Source organism: Dreissena polymorpha, chromosome 9 (genome assembly GCF_020536995.1).
Source record: "Dreissena polymorpha isolate Duluth1 chromosome 9, UMN_Dpol_1.0, whole genome shotgun sequence".
NCBI lineage: Eukaryota > Metazoa > Mollusca > Bivalvia > Myida > Dreissenidae > Dreissena > Dreissena polymorpha.
The window spans coordinates 85,958,962-85,977,715 of NC_068363.1; the positions used below are offsets into that span (position 1 = coordinate 85,958,962).

The 18,754-nt window shown below is 35.6% G+C and overlaps 1 protein-coding gene across 1 annotated transcript; it reads left to right on the forward strand.

Annotated features, from left to right (window-relative positions):
* The first annotated feature begins 34 nt into the window (after nt 1–34).
* LOC127843631 (cyclic nucleotide-binding domain-containing protein 1-like) lies at nt 35–17,291 on the forward strand. Its single transcript, XM_052373328.1, has 14 exons — nt 35–215; nt 1,748–1,829; nt 2,263–2,376; nt 2,615–2,661; nt 3,183–3,360; nt 3,974–4,122; nt 5,730–5,860; nt 7,894–7,955; nt 8,510–8,588; nt 8,973–9,105; nt 12,168–12,277; nt 15,189–15,339; nt 15,682–15,749; nt 16,401–17,291. The coding sequence occupies exons 1-14, from the start codon at nt 140–142 to the stop codon at nt 16,527–16,529; spliced, it is 1,509 nt and encodes a 502-aa protein (XP_052229288.1). The 5' UTR covers nt 35–139; the 3' UTR covers nt 16,530–17,291.
* Nucleotides 17,292–18,754: the final 1,463 nt, after the last annotated feature.

Consider the following 18,754-nt stretch of genomic DNA (forward strand, 5'->3'; position numbering starts at 1 on the left):
ACTCTGAACAAAAAACACACAACATTTTCGAATAAACCTACAAATGGTTGCTCGTGAAACCAATGTAAACAAATATGGCGACACTGAGAGGTGCTTTATAAAAAACAGGAGAGTAAAATAGATTTAATATAAGTTTCCGATGGCGTTGGAGACAAGAAAAGATCTCTCATTGAGGAGATGGAATAGTGCAAACGCTAGGAATTATCCAACGACCCGTAGGTTTTATTTGGTTAAAAACTAATCGCATTGTTTTATCTTTTTGTATAAATAAAACCAACAGATAATTAAGCATCCACCTTCATCATGTTCATTGGTGAAGTGTTTGCGAAAAAATATGCTTTATAGTAATGCTATATAGATTGTTATTTTAAATGACTTAATTAACTTGGTTTAAAAAAATTCAAAATTTGTCTGATTGTATGTATTTGTTGTCCCCTACCGGTGAAACCAGAGGGGACTTATGGTTTGCGCTCTGTGTGTCAGTCAGTCAGTCAGTCAGTCTGTCCGTCACACTTTTCTGGATCCTGCGATAACTTTAAAAGTTCTTCATATTTTTTCATGAAACATGGATAGATGGCAATATGGAGATTATGCATGTCATTTCATTTTGTTCCTATGTCGAGAATTCTGGTTGCTATGGCAACAAATAAAAAAATAATCTGAAAATGGTGGAGTTTAAGCCGTAGGGGACCATATTGCTTGGCAATCTCTTGTTGTTTGTTCCTTGTAAATAATTTTGTTAAACATTTTCAATTTTGCATAATCTTTCCATTATAATAGATACATGGATCAAATCTTATTGACTTGGTTGTTGACAAAATATTTCATCAGCAGGTGAAAACAGGTAAGCTAACAATCTGGGGAGATTTTTCTGGAATAAAAAACATATGGGTAAGCATTTTTGCGAGGTAGTCAAATTTCGAGAGACATTTTGTTTGGGATGGTTGTTGCAATAATCCAACTCATAGCTATTGACCATCCTGGTCGCTGTGATTCGTAACTGGTTTCAGTATTTTTTAAAATAAAGGCTCTTAAATAGGTAAAATAAGAAACGTAAACTATTTTGTGGCATAAAAAACAACAAACAGATCATAAATATATCCCTAATGTGCAAAGTAAAACAACTTACTTGATAATGGTGTGCTCCAAGAAAAAGTTTTCGCAATGGAAAAAGAAGTGTTGTCGAATTTTAATATATGCTTATGTATACATCGACTAACTCAAGATTCCTTTGCAAGATAGATCTTGTGTGGAATCAACCAATTGTGCTACAACCAATTTCTAAACCTCCGTAAGATAGATTGAATGTTCAATTCAAAACTTTGGCTTTCAGTTTGAATAATGATTATGGTTTTTTATAATCTTTTTGTTTTGAGCCTTTAAAATTGACAGGTGATGTAACCACTTTGTAGGCTCTCACAATGAATACACAAATCAAATTTGTTGATACACTGTAAGCATAACTGTGAATATTTTTAATTTTTTTGATTATCCTTAGTTTATTATTTAACCAATTGAGTTTAGTCTGATTGCATCAAATTATTTGGTGACTCTTGAGTCCATTCTAGGGATGATTTCAGTAACATTTCAGTTTCTTGAAAATGCTCCTTGAATGGGTATTGAATGTGGGACTTACTTATCTCCTGACATACACCATATTGAATACATCACCTTCCACTGCAATCAATTTACTTCATTTGTTATTTATGTATAATGTTTACATAAACATTATGAGTTTTATTTTCAGTTCCAAAATTAGATAGGCCACCAGCTGTAGATTATGAGAAACTCAGAGAGTTGTGTGGAATAGAAGGACTTAAGGATATTCAGTAAGTTGTTAAATATAACTCAAAGTTCCAATATTACAGTAAAGAATCATCATTGGTCTCGTAGCTTTTATCAATATTTGCTATACCTTTTTTTGCTTTCCTTGATTAAAATTATTCTTTGATAAAATTATGATAAATCTTTGATAAATAGTTTAGTGAGTAACTAATTGAACGATAATTAACAAGGTACAATGTACAGTATTTGATCTTTTTTGTCAGCTAGAATAACCAATCCTTTTTGTACAGGGACATTGATGAAAGTTATGTTGAAAAAAAAACAAGAAAAAAAAACTACCTAGCCACAACAACACAACAAATTATCTAGTACTTCAAGCAGAAAACATGTGTCATATATACTTAATTTATTTATAAACTGCTCTTGTTAAAAAGCTTTTGAGATCTTCCAGAGAAAATTATATACAATTTTATTCAGGAATGGAATTGAAGTTTCATCTGAAGATGCCCATAGAACATTTATGGACAATTATAAAGCGATATTTGTACAGAAACCAAAGAAACTCGGGTTTCCCATTCACTCAGAACAAAGGTAAGTTTTAAGTATGATAAAAAATATAACCAAGTTGAGCTTCATATTTATTCTATTTTGATACCACAATAATCAGTAAAATGAAATTGAAATCATCAGTGTTATTAAGATTTTTTACTGTGAATTTTGAAAATGTGAATCAACAAAAACTAGCTTATCAGAAAAAATGAGATCAATTATTTAAGATGTTGTTTTTGTTTGCACGTTTTAATTGCTTATTGTTTTTCGTTAATTTCAGAGAACAGTACAAATCTTCAGTCCTTAGTCTTACACAAAATGCTACAGGTATCATATTTATTGTACTGGTAGTTGTGTTGTATGCAGATCTTAGACTGTAGTTGTTTATTTGGATTGTTGATATTAAGTTATCACCCACTTAAAGAATGTCTTTCCTTAAATACCCAGAGAGTGGTACAAAAAACAAAAAGTATCGGAAAGGATGTAAAAAACAACAACAAAAAAACAATAGATGCATTTGAGCTATACTTGTTTCATTGATTCTGTCAATTGCTGAATTGTAATTATAGATTGAATTCCATGATATGTTAAATATTTAACTTCATTTAATGTAACTTTGTTATGCTTTTTTCTGGATATGTTTGAAATTTCTGTTTTAATCATCATTAAGAATGTAAATTTTGTCATTCTGGTTTTGTAATGGAACTTTTTACATGTCCAAATATTTTATGTGTACCAACGACTGTACATACATGTATTAAAATGACAAAGCAAAATTGACTGGCATTTTCATTTGTTTCTCATTTAATAAACCAACAATGTATATAATTTTGCAATATATGTGACAGGTAAAACAAGCACAGAACAGCTAGAGAAGAAAGTCTATAAAAAAGAATGGCCCATCGATAAAATAACACATGACGTTCGGGATTACCTCCCCCTGCTACATAAGCAGAGGAAGATAGAAGATCCTGAGCTTATACGACAAGAAAATCTAAAGACACTAAGAAGAATATCTAGAAAATTGTAAGTTTATTTTATCTCTTTATACTTAATATAAACATATGCACACTTGAGAATTTTTTAATAATATTGTTTAAGTAATTATTAAAATTTAGCTTAAAACTTAAATAAACACTCATTATGTTTTGATGACGACTTACAAAAAGAAAGTACGCCCTGAACCATGATGTTTTGTTTCAATGATTATTCTCAGAGTAATTGTACTTACACGATTTCTGAAATTTGACTATTTGGACTAATCTCCATTTGCCCAACGCTATTTGCCGGAATAGCCACTGAACATTTATTTGCATTTTAATATCAATGGTAAAAATGCACACAACAGAAATTAATGGTAAATGGCAAATTGACATGGCCTAGTGAATATGGTGTCCACCTAGCGACTGGGAGGTAATGGGAAGATCCCCACTGTGGAAGCATTCTTCAGATCTCACAAAAAGTCTCCAAGTACTGTTTCTACCCAAGAAATAGACTCAAGAGTGTTCAATGTTTCAATAAGCCTTAGGCTTTCGTTGAAATCAAGCTTAAATAAATAGGTTTTAACTAAAGTAAAATAAAATAATGTCTCAGTTGTTGATAACAGCTAATATCATGTTGTTACTTGTGCTGTGTCCAGGCCATTCCAGCGGACTGCGTCCGACAATGAGAAGCTGTTCAACATTCTGAGAACATTCTCGTTCTTCAAGCAGAACATTCCAGAAAATGTCCTCAAGGAACTTTGTGTGGTTGCTGTCCATGAAACGTGGAAGGACCCAGAGTTTACAAGTAGGCAGCCATTTTACTTTGTTTGTTTATTTATTTGTAGTTGTTGGTTTGTCATGTTTAAGTTTTCAGTTTAACATTTTTAGCTCGACTATTATATATGAAATATATATAGTAGAGCTATCCTTCTCGACCCGGCGTCAGCATCTGCGTCTGCGTCAGCGTTAGCGTTAGCGTGCAAATGTAAAAGTTTTCGTACTACCCCAAATATTTTCTTTGTCCCTCGACATATTGCTTTCATATTTTGCATACTTGTTTACCAACATGACCCCAACCTATAATCAAGAGCAGACAACTCTATCAAGCATTTTGTCATAATTATGGCCCCTTTTCCACTTAGAATATGCAGCAAATGTTAAAGTTTTCGTACTACCCCATTTATTTTCATTGTCACTTGACATATTGCTTTGATATTTTGCATACTTGTTTACCAACATCGACCCCACCTATAAACAAGAGCAGACAACTCTATCAAGCATTTTGTGATAATTATTGCCCCTTTTATACTTAGAATTTGCATATTATTGATAAATCTATGTTAAAGTTTGCGTACTACCCCAAATATTTCCTATATCCTTTGACATATTGCTTTTACATGTTGCATACTTGTTAACCAACATGACACCAACCTATAAACAAGAGCGGACCACTGTATCAAGCATTTTGACATAATTATGGCCCCTTTTACACTAAGATAATTGAACATTTTGCTTAAATTGCCATAACTTCTTTATTTATGATCACATTTTATTATTACTTTGCCAAAACAACACTTACCTGAATACCACAATGGATTCCACCCAAACAATACCCCACGCCCCTACCAGAATCCCTTCCCCCCCCCCAACCTCACCCCCCCAATTTTTTTTTTAAACGTCATCTAATAAATTACCCCACCCCACATTATACCCCCCTCTCACCCCCACCCCCCCTACCCCCATGTTGGATGCTTGCAGTCCTTTGATGTTGGGCTGGTAGAGTATGTGATTTAAGAAGGACAGTTGTCAGCTAGTGGCATAATTATGTGAACTTAGTAGTACAAGTGTGAGTGGTTAACTGACTGCCCTGATATGGCTGGAATAATGTTCAAAACAGCAAAAAACTCAACTAAACAAACATAAACTTGTGTTCTTTAAATATGGACATTCTGTTATATGCAGGGGTTTCATCCATTGGCGGTGATGGTATTTTAATGTTTGTCGTAACAGTGCTTTTTATACATTATTTGATTACCATATATTTAATGTAAATATTCTTACATAATTTATAAATATTTTCTAAAATATAAAGTTTAAATTTAGTGTCATACTGTGTTTGACTTGCAGTGCTAAATAGTACTGCCATCTATACATGGATATTATACAACATATAATTTTTTATACAGTCACACCATAGGCCCTTGACTAAATCCCTTCCAATATATTCAAAACCAAGCTTACATGACCAATAACAAATAACAACTAATTATACATCATTATTTGCTCCCTCAATTATTTGCTCCAAATGTTTCAGTAATTGGCAACAGTGGGTTAAACATGGTCCTAAATTATTTGCTCACCATGTTTCAGTATTTTGCAACACTAGGTTACACATGGTTCTACTTGTTTCAGTATTTGGCAACACTGGGTTACACATGGTCCTACACGGGACAGTGGTCCCTCTTACAGACCCCTATCTAAATGACGATGAAGGGGCCAGCTTACGATCCCCAACACCCCTGCTATCAAACACACAGATCAAGGTAGGGCTCAGTGTGAGATAACTTTTTATTTAACGTTTGTGTGTGTATGCTAAGAACTCTATAAGTTTCTTGAGCGCCTGAGGCTACATTATGTCAGTACCCATAGTGTGGCTCGTTGGGTCATTATGTGAGTACCCATAGTGTGGCTCGTTGGGTCATTATGTGAGTACCCATAGTGTGGCTCGTTGGGTCATTATGTGAGTACCCATAGTGTGGCTCGTTGGGTCATTATGTGAGTACCCATAGTGTGGCTCGTTGGGTCATTATGTGAGTACCCATAGTGTGGCTCGTTGGGTCATTATGTGAGTACCCATAGTGTGGCTCGTTGGGTCATTATGTGAGTACCCATAGTGTGGCTCGTTGGGTCATTATGTGAGTACCCATAGTGTGGCTCGTTGGGTCATTATGTGAGTACCCATAGTGTGGCTCGTTGGGTCATTATGTGAGTACCCATAGTGTGGCTCGTTGGGTCATTATGTGAGTACCCATAGTGTGGCTCGTTGGGTCATTATGTGAGTACCCATAGTGTGGCTCGTTGGGTCATTATGTGAGTACCCATAGTGTGGCTCGTTGGGTCATTATGTGAGTACCCATAGTGTGGCTCGTTGGGTCATTATGTGAGTACCCATAGTGTGGCTCGTTGGGTCATTATGTCAGTACCCATAGTGTGGCTCGTTGGGTCATTGTCAACCTAAAACAGCTTGAAGTCACCCAGGGATGACTAGAAGCCGATTTATGTCACCCTGGGGTGACTTCAAGCCGATTCTAATCACCTGGTTGGCTTGAAGTCACCCCATGGTGACATGAATTGGCTTGAAGTCACCCTAGGGTGACAAGAATCGGCTTCTAGTCACCCCCGGGTGACTTGTGGGCCATTTCAGGTCGACAATGACCCATTGAGCCATAGTGTGCACATGCACTCGTACCTAATTAATTTACTAGTCTCACAAAAATTGGGATGAATGATTGAGTTTTAGCTGCAGTTTCCAGCTTTTTAGTTTTTACTGACAGATTTTTAATTTCTATGTGGTTTTGTGCTATTGAGGAAAAGCCAAAATACCCAAAGGAAACCCCACCTGTCCAGTATGGTGACCACAAACCAAACTAAAATATGCCGGAAACAGGGATGGACCCAGGGTTGTCTTGTTGAGAAGCTAGTATACCAACCACTGTGCTAACTGGACATCCAATAAGATTTTACATATTAATTTTATTAGCTCTGAGTTTTCGGAGAAAACCCGAGATACAGTCATAGCCAGCTCGTTGTCCGACGTCCGCTGTCCGCCGTAGGCATCGTGCTAAAACCTTAAAATTGGCTCTAAAATCAAAGTGCTTCCACATACAATTTTGAAACTTCGTATGTAGATGCACCTTGATGAGTTCTACACGCCACACCCATTTTTGGGTCATTAGGTCAAAGGTCAAGTTCACTGTGACCTCTAATATGAAACTTTAACATTCGCTCTAAAATCAAGGTGCTTCCACCTACAACTTTGAAACTTCATATGTAGATGCACCTTGATGAGTTCTACATGCCACACCCATTTTGGGCTCACTAGGTCAAAGGTCAAGGTCATTGTGACCTCTTAAAAAAAAAAATAATCTGACAAGCACCCGTAGCGGAGCGTGGCACCCGTTATGCGATGCTCTTGTTTACTTATAGACCCAAATGCAGACACAGATCAAGGTATTTTTCAGTGTTCTATAAGATTAAACCCATGGATTTATAGTCCCCATGGCAGCACAGATCAAGGTACCTTGTCCCAATGTAGTTTGACAATAAAAATACACAGTATTTATGGATTTAAATTATCCATTGCTAACACAGATCAAGGTAAGTGACAGTGCGGTTAGCACATATGTTAACTCTCGGGCAATGTTTTTTTTTTAAATGTGCACATTTTTGACACAGTGTTTGTTTTGGCCAAATTGAGTCTAAATTGGTTCAGGTTTTTTAATCAATGCTCTATTGAATTACTCAAACCTGTTTATTTGTCCAGTATTTGCTATGATACACTTGTCTCTGTTGACAGATCACTCCTGGGCAGTGCTTTGGAACTCTCATTAGAGTCGAGGGAAGAGAAGTCAGTTCCAAGTAGGTTTACTTATTACACTGAAAAGTCTTTATAAACTGTGTCAACTTCATGCATTAAATGTTAAGTTTAGTACATATCATAGCTTTTAATTTGCTTTTTACTTAATTATGGTGAAGTGGTTAATTTTAATTCAAGCTTTTATGCAATTTATATGCATTCTTATGTGTTGGAGCACGGAGCGTATAGTCCGTGGTTGGAGCTGGGTTTTTTTTGTTTCAGCATTTAATACTATAATACTATTATACCTCACTATTTTCTACAATGATTGAATTTGATCAACCAAGAAATAAATATTATTATAATTAAAACAAATTCTACATTTTTGATATTTGACAGTCAGAGCAAGTGACGCTATCACTTGTAAGGCCAACAAATGTTTTGTAAGTTTTCAACAACAATAGGGAATGATTTCCACCCTTGATTAAAGGTAAATATTAAATGCTGTGATATGATATTCCTATATTGTTTGACAGATAACATAGGCAAGTTGTTCAGCATTAGAACACAGTTATTCTCTTCTGCTCATACAATGGCTTATTACTTTTTTTTTCAGAGTATACAGTGTTGTCACTGAAGAAAGCAACTGTGAATTTTTAAAAATCCCTGCTAAGGATTATTCAAGAGTCATTGAGGTTTGTTTTATTGCCTATAATTAAATCCATTTAAGGTGACTTATTATGTTTTTGTAAAGTTTGTTGATGAAATTATTTTTTTCAAAGATTTTGATTTTGTTATTAAGTTCATTAAGCTGAGAAAGTAACGAACCGTTACTAATCGTTCCCATTAAAATTAAAACCCCATATCAAGATATACATGCATGAATGAGTCGCTGAGATGTTTTGATTGAGAAAATAGGTGTTGCAACTGAATAATTGTGCCTGTGGTTTGAAATAATTTAGAGGTATTATATCCACAAAACAAAAACAAATTATGTGGCTTTTTGTGATAAGATATTAGGCATTAAAAGTTATTTTGTAAAAAAAAATCTTAAGAATGTTAGCACATTTTGACCGCAGCAAATCAAGCAGCGAGAGCACACCGAGAAGTTGAATCTGCTGCTCTCCTGCGGCCAGTACAAGCTGTGGCCACGACAACCACTTCTGCAGGTCGCGGAACTGATAGAGTGGATCAACTACCCCCCTAACACCGGTATGTATACAAGGGATATTTATTGATCATCATAATCTTACTGTCATAGATCTTAAGCACTTTTGAAATTCATTGATCCTTGTTCTGGAAAAACTGGACTTAATGGTTGTGCGCAAAGCGTCATCCCTAATTAGCCTGTGCAGTCCGCCTAGGCTAATCAGAGGTGACCCTTTCTGCCTACAATTGATTTTCATTTAGAAGAGACTTCCTTTTCTTTAAAGCGGAAAGTTTCATCCCTGATAAAACTATAAGACTGCTCAGGCAACGCAGATGCATTAAGACGACTTATGGCTCAATTGATAACAGTGAAAATCAGACATAATGATATTTATTACCTGATGTCTTATATAAATGATAATTAATTATATTTTGCTATTTCCTCTTCGAAAAAGACATTTGCAATGTTTTAAACTGTTACCGGTGAATATTGAACTGTTGACCGGTCAACAGTTTGAACTGTTGCCTGCTGGAATAATGACGTCATTTCGTCGAAAAAATGACGTCATTTTACAGTTAAACAGTCAAAATTATTTATTTTATCCATTACTGTTGTGTGTTAATTAAGAAATAATATTTTTCTATCATGGTTTGTTGTCGAATAACCCACAGTAAGGAGTATAGATGCGTAGGAATTAAATCACGAGTGCGAAGCACTAGTGATTTGATAACACGCATCTATACAACTTTCTGTGGGTTATTCGACAACTAACCATCATAGAAAAATATTATTTCGATTCTAATTGATTTGGTTCAAGTTTTGAACTATATTTTTCAATACTCCGCCCTTCTTAGTACAAGTTCACTATTTAGTGACGTCATTGAATTGTAAAAACATATGACGTCGTTTTCATTTACAAATATTTTGCAAATGACGTCACTTTCATTGAAAACAACAATTGTAGAAACTTAATGACGTCACGCTTATTGATGCTACTGAAAAGCTTACATGCTATAAATGTTTTCTGAATTACGTTTCCTAACAAATATTTAACATTATTTGTAGGCGTGGTTATGCCAATGATCACCAAATATACAATTAGTTGTTTCATTACACTTATATACTGTGAAACCATTTATTTTCGACAGCACAAAATTTCGTCATTTTTATAAAAATGACGATTTCGTCAGCACTTAAATTCGCCGATTTCTGATTTTTTAATTTTAAAAAAATAGGTCAGTCAATATCCGATTTGCGTGTAATACATATTCGCGATCAATTGCAGTTGCGAAAAATCGTGGTATGAATGCGGGAACACACTTGAGAATCACTGCAGGAGGTGGGCCTGTTTGTCACATGTCAATTTACTAGTCTTTTGTTATCAAGGGACAGTAATGGACCCTCTTAATGTATGCCCTTCACACGTTCATTGTTATGATTAGCGGACAAGTGGGATCGAATAACCGTTAACGAGTGTTTGTAACAACGAAGCCAATTGCCAATTAGTCTTATTCTATCAAATAGCAAATCAAACTAGTCACTTTTGTTTATTTTCTTGGGTATGTGTTCTAGTTGGTATGATTTTTATTAAAATGCTGTCAATACCGTTTAAAAAACTGTTTGTGTTATACGAAAGAGGTTCCAGATTGTAAAGTGTTGTTTTTTTCAAATAAAATGCTTTTTTATTCTGATATCAACCTTAAAATTATTAACTCTATGTGTGTGTTTGTTCTTAAAAAGTAAACTACCGGTATATAAATCAATAATGTCAATAATTTAAAATTAAATAAATTGATACATATAAAATAGATAAAACAGTAATAAGTGTGGTTAAACGCAAACAATCAAACAACAGCAATTAAAATATTCTTTATTAATTTGTGATAAATACGCATGTTGATCACACATCGTCATCCTTTCATTTAGTTTATTGTCTTTTATCGGCATTCGCTGCGTGATGGCTAATATGCAACACCCCTGAAAAACACAATGCACCTAATGGGTAATAAAGTTATAAACAATTAGCGCTAATTCATTACCATTCTATTTAAACGAAGTCAACGCATTCGATACAGCTGTACTGCACACGCGTTTTAAAGAAGTGTAACGTGTCAGTTAAGTACCTTGTGTAATCTACATCCCTTTTTGTCAAAACCGGATTAATCTTGATTACGAAACAGCAGTGAATGTGTGCATGGATTATGTTGGAATTTAATGCCTCATGTCTACGGTAATTTTAAAATATTGATCAACTTGGTGTTTGTTTTTGTTCAAACATAGAGCATGATTGTTCGTTAGGATCTTAAATTCGCCGATCGGTCGACTGACGAAATTTATGAAAATTAATGCCTGACGATTAATAATGGTTTCACAGTACATGCTACATTTATTAGATTTCTTTGAGAGGGGGTTTTAGCACGTGCATTTTACTGCAATATTTTCTTTATTTATTCGGAACTATTTTCAAAACATTAAGCTCCGCCCATAAGTTATTGCAGAATAACCCACGCTTGATTTCCTTCTTTGTCTATAGAAAACAAGTCACGTGCCGTGTTAGAATAAAAAGTTAGTTTGCTGTTATTTCTATGTTGGAAATTTGATCAGGTAATAAAACACTTATTTCATGGAAGCTTGGTGAACAGTCAAAACTGTTGTCCCTCGGTATCAGGGCTGACATTTGGAACTGTTGCCCTCGGCCTCGGGCAACAGTACCAAAGTCATCCCTGATACCTTGGGAAACAGTTTTGACTGTTCACCGCGCATCCATGAAATAAGTGTATACTGGTATATCTGTTGAAACTTAACAATGTATTTTTTATATGAAGCCAAAGTCTTTAATCTCTTCATGCTTTGAATGGTATTTGTAATGCAGACAGAAAGTGTTTATTTCCATGTTTCTCACAGATATATAAAGAATTCATTCAGGATGATGAAATGTTATTTGTTTACAGCTTACCAGACTAGTTCCTATTTTTGTTGGGCTATGGCATTATGTATAATAAAAATTGTATAATTATTTTTTTTAAGAATCGCACGGGTGTTTGCTCTGTTGATGAAATATCACTATAATGCTAGACATTTGCAGTAAATGGGATACATACCACTAATTTTCCTATAATTACAGTTATTGTGAGTGAGGGTTACATGTCACCATTTATCGGGTTTATCAAAGACGGGGAGTGTCACATTCTGCGACAGGTGGAGGTTATGCACACACTGCCCAATGGAAAACGGGTATGCACTGTTTGGAGGTGGTTTTATTTGCACATTTGTGTCTTACTGAATTCCCCTTTTGAAGCAGAAAGTACGCGCTGACATGGATTTTCAGTGGTAAAGGTATGAAAATCCAAAAGTCTCAATAGCTATTATGACTTAAGAGTATAACACAAACAAGTATAAATTGTATTCGCAAGAAAATAATTGAACATTCAAGGATATTGAAGACAAGTTGCACAAAATAGAAATCTCATGCATGGATTTGGGTTAATGTGTAATTGCAGGACTTTATACAACACTTTGATAAAGAACAATATTTAGGTAAGTACATCAGTGCTTCTCTCACAAAATAATGATCCCAGTGGTGATTTAATGGAAATACTCACACAGTTTTTCAGTACTTCCACTTTCGCACATTGTCTTGCTTACAAACTGTTCTAACAGACTGCACAGCATATGTAGCACCAAATGATAAGTGGCACATCCACACTGACAGGCAGCAGGGTAAAGGAGGCACAAACATCATTATGAAGTATGATCAGACAGGCAGCAGGGTAAAGGAGGCACTAACATCATTATGAAGTATGATCAGACAGGCAGCAGGGTAAAGGAGGCACAAACATCATTATGAAGTATGATCAGACAGGCAGCAGGGTAAAGGAGGCACAAACATCATTATGAAGTATGATCAGACAGGCAGCAGGGTAAAGGAGGCACTAACATCATTATGAAGTATGATCAGACAGGCAGCAGGGTAAAGGAGGCACTAACATCATTATGAAGTATGATCAGACAGGCAGCAGGGTAAAGGAGGCACAAACATCATTATGAAGTATGATCAGACAGGCAGCAGGGTAAAGGAGGCACAAACATCATTATGAAGTATGATCAGACAGGCAGCAGGGTAAAGGAGGCACTAACATCATTATGAAGTATGATCAGACAGGCAGCAGGGTAAAGGAGGCACTAACATCATTATGAAGTATGATCAGACAGGCAGCAGGGTAAAGGAGGCACAAACATCATTATGAAGTATGATCAGACAGGCAGCAGGGTAAAGGAGGCACTAACATCATTATGAAGTATGATCAGACAGGCAGCAGGGTAAAGGAGGCACAAACATCATTATTAAGTATGATCATTCAATGAGCAACTTTCTTTGAAAACAGGGCTCAATGCATGTGAGTAAAGTGTCGTCCCTTATTAACCTGTGCAGCCAGCACAGGCTTATCAGGGACAACAATTTCTGCTTTTATCATATTTTTTGTCTAAAGGAAGTCTCTTCAAAGCAAAAATCCAGTTAAGGCAGAAAGTGTCGTCAACCTGTGTGGACTGCAGTGACAACAAATTACCCTTATGCATTAAACCCCGTATTCCCAGACTGAGAATCAAGAGTTGCCCAAACGATAAGGTGTACATTGTAGGCATTTACACATTGACAGGCAGCAGGGGAAAGGTGGCACAAGCACCATTATAAAGTATGAGGTAATGATTATTGAATTCTGTCAGAACCTTGGCCTTTCCAGTGCTAGCCAGCGAGGAGTACGCAGCCCCCTATATAGCCATTATCAAATCTGGGCACGCGGTGATCATGAAACAGATCTGTGTAGCTGAACAGGTCTATCGTGGAAAAACAGTAGGTGACCAGGTACTGTTGAGAACAGTAGCTTGGTTGATGCATATAGACAAATGTCAGAAACTGTAATATGCACACAAAAGCACATTTGCTCTCTTCTGACGGGTCTTGTTATACAAAATTTTGATAAAGGCTGGATTGATGTTACATAATGTATTTATGGTAAATACTGTAATGAATATTTATTTTAGTACTTGCATGTTGAAGTATTATTAAATGTGGTGGCAGCATACTAGATATGGTATCTACCATGCAATAGGGCTCATTCATCACCTTGCAAGCATTCTGGAAACCTTCCACAAAGACATTAAGTACTGGTTGTGTCCCAGAAAATAGACTCATAAATGTCTCTGTAATACAAAGGTTTCCTACACAATTGAACTTAAACAAATACGTTCACACTTAAGCAATTTTGCGCTTGGCTGTTTTCTGAGAAAACACGAGGAAATGTCATAGCAAGCTCGCCGTCCGCCGGCGTCATGCTAAAACTTTGACATTTTGCTCTAAAGTCAAAGTGCTTCCACCTACAACTTTGAAACTTCATATGTAGATGCACCTTGATGAGTTTTACACACCACACCCATTTTTTGGGTCACTAGGTCAAAGGTCAAGGTCACTGTGACCTCTAAAAAATAATTAAAACAACTCTGACAAGGGATCATTTATTCAAAAATGCACCCGCAGCCGAGCGTTGGCACCCATTATGCTGTGGTCTTGTTTTGAATAGGCTGTCATGACTACTTTATGTTGTAGTGGCATAATGAGATCTCCCTAATAGGAACCAAGTACTGGTTGTACCCAGGAACTACTTTATGTTGTAGTGGCATAATGAGATCTCCCTAATAGGCACCAAGTACTGGTTCTACCCAGGAACTACTTTATGTTGTAGTGGCATAATGAGATCTCCCTAATAGGCACCAAGTACTGTTTCTACCCAGGAACTACTTTATGTTGTAGTGGCATAATGAGATCTCCCTAATAGGCACCAAGTACTGGTTCTACCCATGAACTACTTTATGTTGTAGTGGCATAATGAGATCTCCCTAATAGGCACCAAGTACTGGTTCTACCCAGGAACTACTTTATGTTGTAGTGGCATAATGAGATCTCCCTAATAGGCACCAAGTACTGTTTCTACCCAGGAACTACTTTATGTTGTAGTGGCATAATGAGATCTCCCTAATGAGCACCAAGTACTGGTTCTACCCAGGAAATGGACTTGTGATCTTTTCAATAAGCCACAGACTTTCAAATAGTTGAACAAAACTATTTAATGTCGGAATTTTTTTCCAGGAAAAGAGAACCAAGCAGGTGGTGATGGGGAGGCTGGGCCCATCAGAGTCGTTTGCGGAGCTCAGTGTGCTCATGCATGAGCAGATCACATGCTCCGTTGTCACAGCAACCAAAATGGCCCTCGGAGTTATAAGGCCAGAGAAAATAAAAGGTAAGTTGATTTAGTTTTTCTGGAGTTATAAGGTCAGAGAAAATAAAAGGACTTAAAAACTTAAAAAGCCAGAAAAAAATGAAAGGTAAGTCGATTTTTTTTTCTTTAAGAAAGAAAATAAATCAAAGCTTAAGCTTAACTTTAAAATGCTGGTTCTACCTGAGAAACAGACTTGAGAGTGTTTCAATAAGCCTTAGGCTTTTGATGCCATGAAGCTTAATATAAATATGTTTAAACTGAACTTAAATGCCTTTTATTAGAAAAAGTGTTCATTATTGTAGTTTATTTGAAGCAATTTGAATTATATACATGTTAATGGCCATATGTGATCTTTTGTTTTAGACTTGGATGAAACTACCATTCAGCTGTTCAAACAGTCTAGTAACAGAACATTTGGCGAGCTTACAAAGGTAAATGAAAGGTTCAAACTTGATTTTCGTTATTACTGCTCTTCTTCATTTACTCATTTAGGACTCATTTTCTTCACACACGCAATATTGTTTAGATAAGTATACACCTATTGAGAGTTTAGATGGAAACTGTTATATGTCATATTAAAATAATGATTTAATGTAAAAAAATACAACAATTTTATACTCAACTTTGGATATTTCCATGTTAAGACTGTTGTTGTTGGCCAAAAGTTTATAGTTTATAGTAAAGCAATTTCAAAAATAGGAATTGTAAGACCTACTTTTCAATATGCTGGCTACAAAGTACTAACAATTGATGTTCTCCATCGACTTATCAGTGCAACACATGATAACTGTTAAGTATTTCAATCTCTGTTGTATTATATCTTTCACTCTCAGAAGCAAAGTGCAAATGGCTATGTGCAAACAGCATAAAAGTAGACAGCCTGCGAGTGACTCACAGTCTGTTTAGCGTTAAGTTTGTTTGCTGCTCAGTATCTAAGGGTTGCAAAAGAAGCCTTGAAATTGAATCTAGTAAGAAGGGAATTTAATTGAATGTGATTTTCTATGGGACTCATTGAATGTCTGAGCGGGCATTTGCTGATAAAGTAGTTTTGCTACAAATCTAAACATTTGTCTACACTTCAGGACGAGATTCAAGATGAGTACATGAGACAGGAGCTGAAGCGGGAATGGAACGAATTCAAACACGGAGTGCTTCTGGACGTGATCAACTCCAAAGGAATACGACCCGGATACGGAAAGTGGTCTAAGTGAGACCCAGATTTGGCAAGTCGTCTCAGTGAGACAAAACCAGCACATTGAATGTACATGAACTCACTGTAACTTCTCAACATGTGTGCAGTGAATTTGCGCATCATTCAAAAGAAGCGTATGTGAATTAGACTAAAATGCATTCATTGAGAATGTGTCGATGATTTTAATGTTTCCCAATAAAAAAATACTGGTATAGCATACATGTACTTTTATACTTAATTTTATATTGTTTAACTTGTATTTATCATACTTGCGACTTAATATTAGCATTTTGGGACTGTAATGGTACGCTGAATGATTTTCGGAAAATAGGGAACATTATTTATTCAATATTCCATTACTGACTGTTATAAGAAACTTAAAGTTTTACAATTTAGAATACATGGAGCTTTAAGGTGAAGTGTTTAAAATTCCATTTTTAGTTAATATATATATGAGCACATGTATATTATTGTTGAGTTGGATAGGGAAAGCAACTTTCTTATTTTATAAATTGCAGTTATTTATAGGTCAGTGTGTGCATTTATATATAGACATGGACGGCAACATAATTATACATATAAGATTTGTGTTTTCTATAAATGTTTTTATTTTTTATATTTTTTTATTCTCCATTTACTTAATTGTTTCTAACAAAGTTACTTTAATTAATATTTTACATGAGAGATGCAAGTGTGTGACAAAAAAGGATTTCCGGTAAAATTATTTATGCTTATGTGTTTACTTTGACATGCTTTTATTATTAAAAAAAAATTACATAAATTTTTGTTTTTTGTTTTTGGTTAATGCCATGTTTTGTTTTCTACTTTCATGTTTCTCCTGTTACCTCTTTACTTATAAATACCTCCGTTTTTCAACACATTTTATTTCATTATTGCAGACACATACACGTACAACATGAATTATAATGACAATAATGTTGTGCAATAAAACATAAGAAAATGACCATGCAAACACATGTAATGCATGCAACACATATTTAAAGTTATCTGTAATAGTAGTCATGGATGACAAGGTATAAGTTAGTGAAGTATCTTGTAAACATTACAGGTACATGTAGTTGTGTGTTGTAGAAAACCTATACAAAATACATGAAGAAACAAATAAAATATATACATGTAATGTGTATAGGATGTGTACATTATAACAAGAGGGCCTGAAAGGCCCAAAGTCGCTCACCTGAGATTCAAAGGAACTGACCTGTTCTGTGCAGCCCAAGATGTCATTAGGACAAAATGTTTATACCAACTTTCATGACTAGTGAACACCCTGGCAGCCATGTTTTTCAACAGACCAGAACCATTTTCATACAAATCCAAGATATCATTTAAACATATACTGACAAAGTTTCATGAAGATTCATAAGTCCATATAAGGAAAAATGCCCCGCCCACTGGTGGCCATGTTTTTCAAGCAACTGGAACCATTTTCGAACATGTCCAAGATATCATTGGGACAAATCTTCTGACAAAGTTTCATGATGATCGTACAATAAATATGGCTTCTAGAGTGTTAAGTGTTAAAATGCCATGCCCCCTTGGCTACCATGTTTTTCCACCAACCGGAACTATTTTCATACTTATCCAATATATCATTGGGACAAATTGTCTGACCAAGTTTCATGAAGATCGGAAAATAAATGTGGCCTCTAGATGGTTAACAACGATTTACTATAGCCATATAAGGAAAAATGCCCAGCCCCCTGACGGCCATGTTTTTCAACCAACCGGCATCATTTTTGAACTCGTCCAAGATATTATTGGGATGAATCTTCTGACCAAATTTCATAAAGATTGGACAATAAATGTAACCTCTAGAGTGTTAACAAGGTTTTACTAAAGCCATAATAGCCATATAAGGAAAAATGCCCCGCCCCCTGGTGGCCATGTTTTTCAAGCAACCGAAACTATTTTCGAACACCTTCAAGATATCATTAGGACAAATCTTCTGACAAAGTTTCATGAAGATCGGAAAATAAATGTGACCTCTAGAGTTTTAACAAGGTTTTACTATAGCCATATAAGGAAAAATGCCCTGCCCCCTGGCGGCCATGTTTATCAACCAACCAGCATCATTTTTAAACTCTTCCAAGATATTATTTGGATGATTCTTCTGACCAAGTTTCATGAAGATAGGAAATGTGACCTCTTGAGTGTTAACAAGATTTTATTATAGCCATATATAGCCATATAAGGAAAAATGCCCCACCCATTGACAGCCATGTT